General features: G+C 36.3%; 1 protein-coding gene across 2 annotated transcripts; it reads left to right on the top strand.

Annotated features, from left to right (window-relative positions):
* Positions 1-8539: 8539 nt before the first annotated feature.
* On the top strand, positions 8540-14248 carry LOC138712333 (uncharacterized). Of its 2 annotated transcripts, XM_069843984.1 has the most exons (3): positions 8540-8880; positions 9493-9605; positions 10513-14248. In XM_069843984.1, exons 2-3 carry the CDS (start codon positions 9525-9527, stop codon positions 11023-11025), a joined length of 594 nt encoding a protein of 197 aa, XP_069700085.1. In that variant the 5' UTR covers positions 8540-8880; positions 9493-9524; the 3' UTR covers positions 11026-14248. The 2 variants fall into 2 exon arrangements, with proteins under 2 accessions (XP_069700085.1, XP_069700086.1); XM_069843985.1 differs by lacking the exon at positions 9493-9605 and having other exon boundaries at positions 8543-8880; positions 10513-14247.
* The last annotated feature ends 1483 nt before the right edge of the window (positions 14249-15731 follow it).

Here is a 15731-nt window from a genome sequence, read left to right on the forward strand (position 1 = left end):
AACTCAACTTTGTGAGCGAGTCCATTTCTATACCTACGGGGATTCCGATGCATACATAACCTACTTGGAAGTACGATGAAAGAGTAGTGGAACGGAGAAAAATTCTCTCCGGGATTTGAACCCGGGTTTTCAGCTCTACGTGCTGATGCTTTATCCACTAAGCCACACCGGATTCCCATCCCGGTATCGGTTGAGTTTTTCCGGGGTTTTCCCTCAACCCAATATGAGCAAATGCTGGGTAACTTCCGGTGTTGGACCCCGGACTCATTTCACCGGCATTATCACCTTCATCTCATTCAGACGCTAAATAACCTAAGCTGTTGATAAAGCGTCGTAAAATAACCTACTAAAATAAAAAAAGTCCGAGCATGTATGGGCAATCATCCAATTCAGACATACTTCCCGGAGATAAGTCGGTAGAGACTTACCTCCAAGTAAGTCTGTGCGTGTATGGGGCCCTTTATACGCGTTCGATCAGTCTTGGGACTAGTTGAAGAAAAGATAAGGAAAAGGAATAAAAATATTCAGAGTCAGGTTAAGTTTAAACGTTGTAAAACAAAATATGTTGAAACTGGTAACGATATTCATTCAAATTTCAAGTTTTTATGATTACGCAAAGGTGACCACCAACAACTTGAAAGTTCCCTGCATTTATAGAAATTCTACGAATCCCCTGCCATGCTTTTTTCTAGATTTTTCTTTTTCTTATAACCTGTAGTCAACAAATTTTCTTTATTTACTGCTTCCTTCCTGCTTCCTCCTCTTCATGCTCCTTCTATTCCATTGCCATTTCTCTATGTTCATTATTTCGACTTTTCCTTCTTCAGTCCTGTCTCATTTCATATTTTTTCTTTTCTTTTTCATTCCTTCATATATATATATATATATATATATATATACAGAGCGTTCGCCTACGGGTGGGGCCAGGAAAGCGCCATGTCTTGATACGCCGCTTTGTGCGCGCAGTTGTTGAGACACGCTCGACAATCAAGGACATCAAGGTCGACAAGTTATCAGTTGTGAGCCAGACGTTGCAGTATTTAACACGTACAATGCAGTTTCTTGACACAGTTGCTTAAATATTCAGCGTTGTGTAAAATTTGTTAACAATGCAAAACGTAAAATTCACGCTTGGACAGAGAGTTTTTATGTATGATGCATATGTGAAAACAGAGTCATGTAGAGAAGTGCGTAGGCAATTTGAAGTGAAATATCCGGGTGCTCCAATTCAGGGTAGAGAAACTGTTAGACGTCTTGGTAACAAATTAAGGACAACGGGGTCGATAAATGCTACAATTCCTAAGCGAAAACAAAGAGTATTGACGGGAGAAAAAATTGATGAAATCAGTGCATAATTTACACGCTCTCCTTATAAATCTCTAAGACGTGTTTCACAGGAAGTTATTGTTTCAAAAACATGTCTTTACTGCTGCTAAACTTTTAAAATTAAAACCCTACAGAGTATAGTATAGAAAGCGGAAGCTTACGGATAGACGATTCCCACAAGCGACACTGCAGCCAGGCCGCTTTCCTGGCCCCACCCGTAGGCGAACGCTCTGTATATATATATATATATATATATATATATATATATATATATATATATATATATACACACACACACATTTCATACCTTGTTTCTTAGGACTACCGTTATTTGTCTTTGCATAGGCAAACAATGGCCAGTTCTCCGACTACACATAGTGATAGCAAAATCAAACTCTTAGTTTACAGAAAGGAAAGTTGGATATCTTTGTACACTTCTGATTTGTAAAAGCAAACAGCTAAACAAACCATCCGCCCAGACAGGCGACCGTGATCCTCACTCGGTAGGAATACATAACGCCCTTTGGCAGACGGCTGGCATTTCCGAGAAATGAAGGAGGGCTCTCCTTTATCAGAAGCCAATGAAGAAGACGATTGAACAGAAATACGAATACAAACGCATGTCAACTGACAACGCGTTTCTCATATCACAGATCTGGAGAAAGTAGGCCTAAGAATTGATGAAACTACAAAAATCTCAATATAGCCTATAATATATGTGTGTGTATTATATATCGTTTTAGTTTTCCGCCCAAGGGCAAGTCTTTCACTGCAAACCTTCAGTCTTTCCTGTTTTCTGCCTTCCTCTTTCTCTGCAAATGATCCATATATAAATTAGTCCACACCTGTGGAGTAACGGTCAGCGCGTCTGGCTGCGAAAACCAGGTGGCCCGGGTTCGATTCCCGGTCGGAGGAAGTTACCTGGTTGAGGTTTTTTTCGGGGTTTTCCCTCAACCCAATATGAGCAAATGCTGGGTAACTTTCGGTGCTGGACCCCAGACTCATTTCACCGGCATTATCACCATCTCATTCAGACGCTAAATAACCTAAGATGTTGATACAGCGTCGTAAAATAACCTACTAATATATATATATATATATATATATATATATATATATATATATAAATTATGGTTTATTTAACGACGCTCCCAACTGCAGAGTTTATATCAGCGTCGCCGATGTGCCGGAATTTTGTCCCACAGGAGTTCTTTTACATGCCAGTAAACCTACTGACATGAGCCTGTCGCATTTAAACACATTTAAATGCCATCGACCTGGGCCGGGATCGAACCCGCAACCTCCAGTATAAAGGTCGCGCTATACCAACTACGCTACCGAGGCCGACTTCCATATATACCACCATATGGTAGTACCTGAATGACATGGTTACGTTTCTCTATGCGACATCACAGAAACGTAACCACGTCAATCAGGTACTATCATCGTGTGGTAGATGAAAGAAACTCACTGTCTGATATTACCCGATGTCCGATACTACCCGACTCTCCCCTATATATATATATATATATATATATATATATATATATATATATATATATATATATATATATGCCCTGAAAATTTATGCTTAATAAATCTGCCTTTATTTTAACCTATGACATGATTAGTAAATGTACACAACGTTTATAAAAAGAATATAATATTGTGAGAGGAGGAAGTATTCTTAAATATAAGGGAAAAAAGTCTAATAAATATGGTTTCTAATATATTTGAAAAAACAAGATCTGTAAAATTGGTATTCTAACAACAGCATATATTTTAATGTGAGCTGTTTGCTCATTTATTTTCGGGTGTGTTATATCTGCCTGTTTACTCTTTTGTTTACAGTACAACAAGAAGAAACGAGCAAGAGTTCACATTAGAAAATAGGCTGCTGTTATAATATCAATTTCACAGGCCTTGTTTCTTCAACCACATTAATTTTAGGACCAATGTTTTTTAGATTTCAAAATATTAAACCGCTTTTTCTTAATTCACATTGGACGATATGCTGTTGTTTTTTTATTTGGTTTATTAACTACGATGGTAGAGTGAAATAAAGGTAATAATACCAGCGAAATGAGACCAGGGACCAGACCCGAAAATGACCTAGCATTTGCTCTTAATGAGTTGTGGGAACACCCCAGAAAATGTCTCAACCAGATAAGTAATTGATTAACTAGTGGACTTCTTCTTCTTATTATTTGGTATTACAGCCCAGGTGGGCCTTAATCTCCTCTATGGCTCTCTTCCATCCTTCTCTATCCATCGCCAACTCCCTCCAATTCCTTATTCCTAATCTATTCACATCCACTCGTACACAGTTCCACCATCTTGTTCTCGGTCTTCCTCTTAATCTGGTTCCATCTGGGTTGTTATTGAAGACAATCTTCACTTTCCTTGTTGTTTCCATCCTTGTGACGTGTCCCAACCATCTCAGTCTTTGACATCTTATGTGCGCCTCCAAATCCGATTCCTTGTACAGTTCATATATCTCATTATTATATCTGGCTCTCCATCCATCCACTGTTTCAATTGCTCCGAATATCCTTCTTAAGATTTTCCTCTCAAATACTGCTAGTTGTTTGCATGTATTTTTATTCAGAACCCATGTTTCTGTACCATATGTTATAATGGGTCTTATTAGGGTTTTGTAAATCTTGATTTTGATTTCTCTAGATATTATTTTATTTTTAACAATTGGTAAAAGTGAATAATATGCCCTGTTAGCCAGATCTATTCTTCTTTGTACCTCATTCCTTAGGTCATTATTTGCTGTCAATATTGATCTTTTACTTTTTCAAACTTGTATGTTCCCATTTTAACTTCCTTCACTTGATCATTTTGTCTTTTGGTGACTGACATAAATTTAGATTTCTTTGTATTTATTTTAAATCCCAGCTTCTGAGTTTCCTTATCCAATGCTATCAAGGCTTCTTCAACGTCTTGTATCCTTCTTCCGGTGATGATGACATCATCCGCATAGCCTAAAATCTGTTGTGTCTTATTAAAAATAGTTCCATTAATTTGGACATCTAGTGGACTTACTCATGTTAATTATGCAAGTCTGCTGCTTATAGCTCTTTCGGTTCGGTGCTTCATCACACCATCCTCAGAGCCTACTAGATCTCGGCGTCATCTCGAAATACTCTGCCTGTTGTGTGGATGCGTTTGATTGTTGAAAAGTGTTGGAAAGTGGAGTCAAATAGTGTGTGTGTGTGTGTGTGTGTGTGTGTGTGTATGTACTGAAATTGATCTGTGTGTTGAGAATTTGATCAGGGTGTGTTTTAGTGTGTTTGTATATTTCATATTGTTCTAGTGTGTTGAGTTTTTGGTTCTTGGGTTGTATGTGTAGGATTTCCATGTCCGCATTTATGTTATTGTATGTATGGTTAGCATTGGTTATGTGATCGGCGTATGTAGATGTATTGTGTCCTCTGGTTATTGCTTTAATGTGTTCTTTGTAGCGTGTTTGGAATGATCTGCCTATCTGTCCAATGTAGAACTTGTCGTAACTATTACATGTGAGTTTGTATACACCTGTGTGGTCGTATTTATTTGTTTGTGTTTTTTGTGTGTTGAGATGTCTTTGTAGTGTGTTTTCTGTTCTGTATGCTATGTTGTATTTCTGCTTTCTGAATGAAGATGCGATCTTATGTGTGCTTTTGTTTTCATATGTTAAGCCCGGTTCAGACGGTGCGTGTTTCTGTGATGGATTCCAAGGTGGCTACGCGGATGGGTCGCCTGCGTGGTCACTCACCGTTAATAATACGCTGTGGTGGCTTCGTGGATGGCTAGCTTGCTGGATTTCGAGGGTAGGTTCCTTGCTATTTTTCCTGCGTGCTTCTGTGCTGGTTCAGTGTTACCAAAATAATTGTTCTCCAAATAAATTTTTTTTATGTATTTCTTAGTTTATAAGGATAGAATAATCAAATATAGAACTTTAGTTGTTTTAAACTTCTTGTTTAATTGCTTTGTTGCAACATCTACTATTGTTAATGTAGAATTTTAGTTGTTTTCCAGTTATGGTTAGTTTCTTATTTATCATGAGTGTTATCTAGACTGTTCTGGGACCTTGGGAGAGAGAAAACAACAACAGTGTGTAAGGGTGCAGAAGGTACAATTATAGCAAGTCGAAAATTTTGATTATGAATTACGGTTGAACGAAAGATCAAGTAAGAATTTTAATTGAGGCGTACAGAGAAGGGCAAAAACGTATTACGGCGAACGCCAGTAGGGGAAGTTATCCCCACCCGCGCCGCTCGGCATCTAGCTCGCATGCTCTCTCTCTCTACTGTCTCTCTCTACCATAGACAAATAACACTATCTGTCCCGCTTCGATGGATCACTGCCTACCACTATGTAATATCCTAGATCATATATGTAACAGATAACTCCTCGCTGCGTTAAAATCGGCAGCACTTTGAAGAGAACAACCGCCAGGATCGCCACCCGTCCGCCGTAAACGAACAAGAGATGGCAGCACAGTCGCTAATGCAATTCAAATGGGAATTATGACGTGACTCCTTATGTAACAACTAGATGGCAGTTTAGTAAATCTGACAAAAGTTGTTAACCTCAAAGCCTATAAGCCCGACATATCTGTTACATATATGATCTAGGGTAATATGCATTAGACAACTGTCCACAACCACAATGCTATACGCATTAGACATCTGTCCACAACATGTACTGACACAACACAACACAACACAATGTAATGTGGTTTTCATTAAACAACAATCACCTGTTAACTTTGCACGTCCTCGAAGTAACACCACAGTCTAAGAGATACAGTCACGCAACTCATACGTATAAAATATGCCAACATTTGACAGCTGGCGCGACAGTAGCCCTCTAGCGGCAGGCAAGTTAAAAGTGTGCACACGACATATGATAACATATCAGAAAACGGGTTTTGCGTAATTTATTTTATATTTTTATCTATAAAATAAGTGTACATGGTTCCTATTAATTCTACTTTAGAATCCTGGAAGAATTTCACACGCAGTTAATCTACAAGTTTCAGAAGCTGGGAATAAACGTAATTCTTTCTGCTCCTTACAACTAAATCATGGCCCTGATCACGTATCATGGTTTGAAATAATATAATTGTTCGTTGCGTGGTCGGTTAATTCAATTCATTCCTAAATATATTTATGAATCATTGGAACTTTGTATTTCCTGTGAGAAGAGTAAAAATTACTAGCTTCAAAATTGTAGGGAATATCTCGTAGGGTACATCGCATGGTGAACTCCTCTCCCTATTTCCTGAGAAATTAACTATTTTGCATACCGCAAATTTGGGTAAACTCGGCCGCTGTGATAAACTTGAAAATAAAGAAAAGGAGAGGATTTAAACATTAATATGAAGTTCATTATTTTTCCATTTCTTAAGAACCGGTATTTCCTTTATTATTTTGAGTTACAAATAGTGCTGATGTTATGGTTTAAATTTTTATGGGAAGTTTACCGCATTTTACATTAGGCTACATTTCCAGTTTTCACACATGCTGCATGATTTTAACATATCCTACCTATATAATACGTAATTTACATGCACTTACTGTTAATATGACATAGGTGAGAACAAATAAATGAACACACAATTTTGTTGAAAAAATTGTAACTTCAATTAACTCAGAAAATGTAGGCCTAATTTTATTTTCAGAGCAGAAGTGGTGTAAGTCAAAAATGGGTAATGAGGGGTTAAAGTAAACATTCTGTAAAATACAGCGTAAAGCGGCAGTTAATATAGAATGTATTTAAACTATTAATAGTCAGTGAATAGCACGAAGGATATATTAATTGCTACTTTGCGCTGTATTTTACATAATTTTTACTTTAAACCTCATTACCTGATTTTGACTTACACCACTTCTGCACTGAATGGCTCAAATAATCACTGGGAATGTAAAATCAGCACCAATAACAGTCATGCAAATTATTACAGAAAAGATTGCTTTATATATTAAATTTAAAAAGGCTCTTTTATTTCTTGAGAACTTAATACGTCTGCCACATGAATCTACACCAACACATCAGAAATTTTTCGACACAGTCTGGATTTATTCAAGAAGTGACTATTTTGCAAAAGGATTATACTCCATGAATTCTTGCAAAATTAACACCATGATACCTACTTGAATGCTATATAACATTCAACTTTTGAAAAATATAAAGAAAAAAACACGAGTACAAAAATTATGGAATTACTTGCATTAAAAACTGTAGATACATTATCCAAAATCGGAATGGTTACACATTTACACACATGATCTCTGCAAAAAAAAAAATAATATACTGTAACAGGTATTTACTTTGTTTTTATTTAAACTGTCCTTCCTGACATACAAATAGGTAACTGATAAGCAATAAAATAATGTTTTATAGAACACAATACGTAGGCTACCTACAACGTGGATTATTGGTTATGACTGAGTTATGGTTTTCTCTTGGTCTTTAGGGAATCTGAAGAACGACAAATTCGGAGATTTAAACTTGTTGTTACTGCGATTTTCGTCATTGCACACATTGCCTTTATTCCGACACATGATTAAAACGTTATTATAACATCTCGCATCCCATTACAGCACGTGCTGGCTGAACGAGACTATGACCAGTGCCTTGCCTGCCGCTTGGGCGCTAGTGTCGCGAATGTTGGCAAAAAAAAGTGTTGAAGTTGCGCGACTGTATATATTAGACTGTGGTAACACAGTAGTCTTTTTTCCCACAGGTTGGACACTCGTAATGAGTACACGTCTTCGGTACGGATCATTATTACACGTGGTTACGTCTGTACACGAAGTTGGACACGGACACAATGAAGCCACCCCGTAGTCAACCCCTACCAAGCGACATTCACAAGCCCACCAGTTTCTACCCACGCTATTCGGTCATTGTCCCCTTGTACAATACGTTATGGCAGTTCCCTTAAACAAAAATAGATTCATTTTCCCTTCTACCCCCAACTCGCCTCGATAGCCGAGAGGTCTAAAGCGTGAACAAAAAGCGTGCGTTTAGGTTTAGTTACGAACTTTCTCGGATCTCCCCTCCTGCGAAGTCATAAGAAAAAAAAAAGAGAGAGACATTAAGCAAGGAACAGAGAAGGAGAGGCTGGCGAGTGAGAGGAGGGAGTGTGACAGGACGAAGTTCCTATTTTGCTTTGTAGATGTCGTTATTCTTTTTGTTCCACTTTCCTACACTAGATGTCACCCCACCCTAAACTCCTATTTCCACTCTTTCCCGCTAGGGTGTGTGGTGAGCTTGTAGGGGAAAAGTGGAAAGGGGACGTGGGCGGAGCTTTGCGTTCGCCGTATTACGTTTTTCCCCAGAGAAGAAAGATGTTTATATGCTATACAAAGCCCGAATTACCATAATAAAAGAATTCGAATAGAAGCATTGAAACGTGTTTGTGCTGCAGTGTGCACACAGAGACCGGGAACCACTGAAAAAGATTGTGCAAGCAAATTTCACAATCTGAGAAATCAGTATAATGTTGAAAATAGTAGAGTGTCTGCTTCTATGAAGAGTGGTGTGGGTGCTGGAAATGTAAGTACTAATCAATATCTTCAACATAATAAGCTAACCTCAAAATAGCACGTGGCCATTCAATGCTGAATAGTCCACCAGTGCAAGCGGTTGCTCAAATTAAAAAAAATAATGTAATCATCTTGAAATGTTAGCAGTTCAAAATTATTAGTGGGAAAATTTTAGAACACGGACTGCACCTACCAAATTATGTCTTAAAACACTAAACAGAGCAGATTTGTCTGCGTTTGTCGAATGCGCATCATTATATTTACGAATACGTAACTTTATGCAAGTCACCAGAAACAAAAATTTGAATAGTCTATCGTTTTCTTAAATTAATAAATATGGAGGAATACTAATAAGGATACATTTCAGAACACTGATATCTTTCTTTTCCTCTTACTCCAAAATTTCAGTCTAGTGCACACAAAATAAATTATTGGCACAGAAAAGTGTCTTCGTAAGCATGATGATGATGTGTATTCGACAAACACAGACAAATTTGCTCTTCCTAATATTTTAAGATAATTGTCAGTGAGGTATCCGTATACTGAAATTTTTACTTTTAGATCATTTTAAATATAATTTACTCTTCATTTTCTAAGTAAAATTATGTTCATTTCTTTTAAGTCTATGCACCAAGCTTATGGTACTTCCATTTAATGATGTTTTTGGAGGAACACGTCCCAAGAAAAAGTAGAACATCTTTAATTGGACTTACACTGTACGCAGAAGTACAAATGGTAATCCTTGTACATATTTTCTTTAGCTTATATAATCCGGACTTTGATGAAAAAGCGGAAATGGCATAATAGCAAATAGGTACATTCTCCAAGAAACATGTTATATTTATGGGGTTTTTACAGGTACCAGTAGTCAAAATTAATTTTTCCATGTTTACCAGATTAAAATCATTTTTTTTTAATTTAGATGCAGTTGTAGGTTATTTTCTTCACTTTACAGATTTTTATAATCAGTTTCACGTTCTCTATGATTGAATGTTCATTTTTACGTATTTTTAAAATAGTTGAAGTATTTATCCGTTTAAGTTAGCATTTTTCTTATCCGTTTTTTAAGTTAGCATTTTTCTTATGGATCGTTATTAGGCTAGGTGATATCCCCTGCAGCAGTTTTAACCTTTCTTGGTCCCAACGCATGAAAGAGAGAGAAAAATTATTATATCAACAGCTATGGTGCAGATGAATACCCATTTTATTATTATGTAACATTTGCTCATGCTCAGGGAAGAACTGTGATACGTGGCAGTTTAGATTTATCACATTTCAGTAAGTAATACAATAATGCCACTAGGAAAGTTTGTCTTACAATACAGGTACTTATAAAGTAATCATTAAAGCATTATTAATTCTATAGTCCAAAATTGATAATTTTCATTAGGGCCTAGGTCATTTTTGTACTGCTTTAGGTAATTTTTTTGGAAATTCTTAGTGGTGTGCAACTTGAAAATGGGTCACAGTTCTGCCATCTATCCATAGTATGCGGAATTCAAATCATGCAAGTGAAGTGAGTAGGCATTAGACACACACACAGGCCATAAACTTCTGATCTCTAGTTATATATGTACTATGACTACTTTGTTTCGAATATAAACATGTATGGCAAACTTAAATATTTGTAATTTATTTTTAGGACGAGACTGAAGAAACCCAGATCCATAATGAAAGTGATGTATCGACGGTGTATCATGGTGATGATAATCTAGATGAAACAGCTGAAGTTGGCCATCAATATTCGCAGAGTCTGCTGTCACCAGCAGCAGAGGAATATGCAAATGTACAGGCAACAACTTCGAATGTGAACACTGCTGCTGTGCCAACGAGATCACTGTCATCACCATCGTCATCATCATCAGGATCTGGAGTTTCTTCAGGGAGTGGATCACGTGCAGGACCATCCACAAAGAGAAGGAAAATACATCCTGGACAGGGAGCATATGCTGTGGCTCTGGAATCAATAGCTGACTCACTGAGCCAACCAGTAACTGTAACAGCTCAATCAGCTCCAGCTTGTCCAGTAGATGCCTGTATGGCACTTCTAGGATCAATGCTCAAGGAATTCAGATCCGAACAGCTTAAATTGGATGTCATGAATTCCCTAGTTCAAGCTGTCATTAATGCAAAAAGCATAGATTTAGAGAAATAATTTATAATGTTATTCAGTTATTGTACTCGTCAAAGTTAGGGAACTACAGTCTATACAAAACTAGAAAGGTATTGACAGTTCAGGGGCTTCGAGGTATCACCATGGCAACCGCTCAAACTAGCCAATCGGAGTCTATGGTGACAGGTTGGTGCTGGCGGTTGTTTCATACCGAGCTTTTTTGTTTGGAATAGTTGAAGTTTTATTTCTGTGTCGCAGCTGATATTGGTGTTTGTCGTGGCTATTGTTTTCATAGTTATACTGGCGGCATGTATATTTATGATACCAACTACGTTAAAAAAAGGCTACGAGATGCCGAATCTTGCACAACAATGTTTCTTCTCTGCACACTATCGTGAAGAATTTAGGTTTTAAATGTAAAAAAAAAACAATGGCTGCAAGATGTTAATGGAGAATATATTTGTTGTTTTAATCTTTCTTCAAGGTTCTGTATAAAAAATTTTTAAATTAAGTTTGCATATACCTCAGAAAGTCAATAATATTGCATACATGAATTTTTGAAATTAATGTCCATATTTTGAGTAATGTAACTTAATTTAATGATACGATTGTAAAGCTATTACTTTCTTATACATGTTGTAGGATCATCAGAAATAGAATCACTATCACCTTTCGCCCTATTTCAGTGATGAATGAAATAGGCCTACTTGATTCCGCGTCTTTATTGCTGATACTAATATATTATATACTACATGCCTCACTATTTTCTGTACTGTCTGCCACATTATGACACTCAGATTTATGTAGGCCTGACACTTCTCCATGAGACATTATTAGGTGATGTAAGGTAGTCCATGCTGCTAAAATCTCTTTCCTTTATAACTTCAAATTTATAGCATGAAATCTTGATTACGGTTTATACTAAGCTTACATATCGCTTGTACACTATGTACCATACATATTCGCATTCACTTACTCTTTTATTACTTTTATTAATACAATTTATAATATTTGTGTAGTCATACAGTCCATGTGATACAAATTTATGAGTTCGCACCTGCTGTTCAATTCCGACACGTCAAACAAGCGGCTCTATTAGTCGCATCTCATAACTTTACATCGTCGCTCTCTTCCCACGTGTGTGATAGAGGACTGTCAATACCTTTCTAGTTTTGTGTAGACTGTAGTGAAAATTTCCGTAATTCATTTCCTGAACATTGACTTGTATTATAACATATAACATTATAAAGAAGTTTTATAATGGTCTAGCCAGTGAAATGATTGCATTGTTCTTGAAATTATTGTTTTGTATTTTCTATAATTTATCAATTGTATCTTGCTGTTATTAATATTTCATCACCATAGGTTATCATGTTGCTAGCCCATTTTTTTTTCCTGCCAGGCATTTGAGTATATTGCATTTGTTTTGTGTTTTTATGTGTTTCTTTAATGTGTTCCTCCCGTGACAAGTTTGTTGTCCAACTGCATTTCTAAATATCAGATGGTCTTCAATTTGCTGTGCATCTATTGTTAGTTGATATTTTTCTTTTGTATGTTTCATATTAAGCTATTTTTATGTGAAACGTTTATGCCCGAGGTACAAATGGAAAAATATTATGGAAGTGTTAAACAGGAAGTAGTGACTACTGTCATTTGAGGTTTCAAACTTCCAGAGCATAAAACTTTTGTAGATGACATGAAATGTTTACATTCCAGCACAACACTAAAATCGTAAAGAAATAGTAGTAATAACATTTATGCCTCTTTTCATGTGACTGCAGCTTTTTGGCCATCCAGAACATAAGGCATCCACGCTAAAGCAAAGTCATAATCACATTCCTCAAAAATTAAATATTATAACACCCAGCCAAGAGTATAAACGTTCCATATATTTAATACACTCAAAGTGGGAGTAATATAACAGTGGAGATTTTAACTGCTTATCTCATGGATAGATAGACTACAGCAAAAAATTCCAATACATATTAGTCCCAAATGAATACTTTTTTCAGCAAAAATTATTTTCCTCTAAATTGGTGGTTCCCGAACTTCTCCAATTCCCTGCATCCTTAATATGTCAGGATTTTTTCATGGTGCCCAAGTCAGAATGTGGGCCTACCAACAGTTGCAGTGTGTAGCTAGGTTAGCCAAGTTAAGAAATGAATTAAGCACGTGTTCCAAATTCACAAACAATTTATGTGAAAAGTATGAAATAAGTATATATTATAGAGAGAATCATATCATTGAATAAATAAATAAATATGTAGTAATTAATAGGATGAGTGAGGATGTTGTTCAGATCTTGGAATCAAACTGGACACAGCTACTCTCATTTCCTGTTCCACATTGAATTTCGTATGATACCTCTTTTGTCTTCAATGTATTGTAGCAAAACAGCTCAATAAGATGTTCGTCTTTTACAGAAGTCAATTCAGACAGACTTTTGGTTCTGAATGGTCTTGAATCCTGTCGATCTTATCTTTTTCGAAGTATTTTTTTCTAACCAGTTGATAAGCTGAGTTACTGCTCTTCAAAAATTATATTTTATGTTGCCAGAGAAGTCAATTTAATTTGAGATCACAAACTGCTGCAACGAGGGCAGTCATTGCCACCATCTTCATTCAGTTTCCGAAAGTTTGTGACCCTATATGCAACCATGTATGATGATAGCAAAGCATTGTTTGGTATGTACACCTAGTAAGAAAAAGTAGGCCTACCTTGTTCTTTTAATTTTCTGGTAAAATAGTTGCGATGGATTTATTTCTTTGCAGTCATTTTAAAATGGGTGATTTTCTCGCAAATTAAATAAGATTAAAATGGATTCCTATTTCCTGCTATAATTTATTCATTTATACTGGTGTACAGTATTAGGAAGTCTAGGAAACCTACATCACTAAGGGACTGAATACTGCTATTCAGACCCTGAGTCCGTGTACTCAGCAAGCGATGCAGTGTTGGCGAACTATGCAGACTTTCAGCATGGTTAATGCTCTTAATCACAGGGCACATAATAGTTTTTCATTTATTTTAATGCATTCTATTCTTCCCTTCAATCCACAGTTATATCACTTCCACTTTGTATACTCACATACGAGTACATTCTATTGTTTTCAATATTAAGAAGAAATGATTCATGGATGTTTGTATGTCATAAATCTAATGCAATTATCACATCAACTTTTGTTATTGTAAAAAAAAGAATTACATTGCAATAGATTTTGTTTTTCATAATTTAAATGTGTTTTATCTTATCAATCAATGTACTTAGATCAGCGTTCATCAAACTTATTTGAAGTGGGGACTACTTTATAAAGTCAGAACCTTACTCTTGTTCCCTTCGAAAGCAAATTTATCATTTTCGTAGCATATTTTGATACCAGTATATTTCTATTTTAACATTGAATTAAGGTTCGGTACTTTGGTCCTCTGTTATGAATTTAGGTGGTCCCTGACTGGGTTACAGGCGTGGCGCCAGATGTCCAGGGAAAAGATTGCAAGAAACACCACTTGTATAGTGCTTTAAATTCCTCTTTTGTTGCTGAGAGTAGAGCAGGACGTCGATAGACAGGTAGGGTAATAAATTTCATAGAATATCAGTACTGGGAGAAAATGTGAAATTTGATTGCCATGTGTCATTTCTAAACTCTGAGATTTTAAGCTATAGTGTGATATGCAATTCGTTTGAATTTTTTTTATTTATTTATTTTTATTCAATCTTGTTTGAAGGACTACAAGGGCAGACCTCGAGGAGCACAGTGGTCCATTCATATTTGCCCATTTCAGAATATTCACCCATATAATAAATAGAACAATTAAAGCCGTATACAATATGCATCATTGAATATTGTATGCACCAAGAGGAATTATTGGCACACTCACTGGGAAGGGTACAAATTGGAATTACACTGGTTCATCTCTTGCGATGGAAATGATAGCAACAGAAAGACTATGGAGTTCAATAAAACATAGTTTCAGCTATGTAACAATACTTTCAGATGGTCATACTAAAACTTTTAATCATCTGCAACAATTAAGGTGTACAGCAAAGATCTGAGCTGAAAAAGGTAGAGTGTAATACATGGCAAAGCATTTGGGTACTGGACTGAGGCAGGTTGTGAAAGATAGTAGTAAGGAGGCAAAGCATTTGGGTCTCTCACTGTTGGAGCAATAAAAAGGCTCATTATCACAGTACAGCGAAGAATAACTCTTAGGATGTGGTGACAATGAAATCAGCAATCCTTGCTACTTTATATCACTAGTTCAACAGGTGAGAAACTTTATATATAAAGTGCCATGTTGGTTCTGACTCATGGGTTTTTTTTTTTTACAGTAATAATGAAAACCTGGCTCACACAAAGTGAAAACTCTCTGTAAAGGTTATCAATGAAATTATTCCTGTCTAGTACTCACCTCACCTAGACTCACTAGACACCCTAATATGAATTTCATTCGTATTTAAGAAAATCTTATTCCTAACCCATCTCCCAAGTTTTATGACATAATCTCAAAAAACCTATGAATAATTAAATTAATGAAATTATTCTTTGTTCTGACTGTCGAAAATCGCTTGCTATGTGTGGCAATCACAGCGTTCGCGAGACTTCATAACAATGAGTAATCTCAAACATATGTCTCCCTGAACTTGATCGCACAACATTCTGTATGACGGGAGAGCCTATCTGCTGAGCTCCTTTGCTCTGGTGAGTTATTTTTATTAAAAACTGACATGATATTTAAGTCTACATTCT

The sequence above is a fragment of the Periplaneta americana genome, chromosome 13 (genome assembly GCF_040183065.1).
Source record: "Periplaneta americana isolate PAMFEO1 chromosome 13, P.americana_PAMFEO1_priV1, whole genome shotgun sequence".
In the NCBI taxonomy this organism is placed as follows: domain Eukaryota; kingdom Metazoa; phylum Arthropoda; class Insecta; order Blattodea; family Blattidae; genus Periplaneta; species Periplaneta americana.

What these genes read in the sequence shown, in the direction of transcription:
- LOC138712333 (XM_069843984.1), top strand. Translation starts at nt 9,525, where the DNA reads ATGATGTTTTTGGAGGAACACGTCCCAAGAAAAAGTAGAACATCTTTA. An exon ending in TGTACGCAGAAGTACAAATG is followed by an intron (nt 9,606 to 10,512) that starts GTAATCCTTGTA and finishes ATTTATTTTTAG; the next exon opens with GACGAGACTGAAGAAACCCA.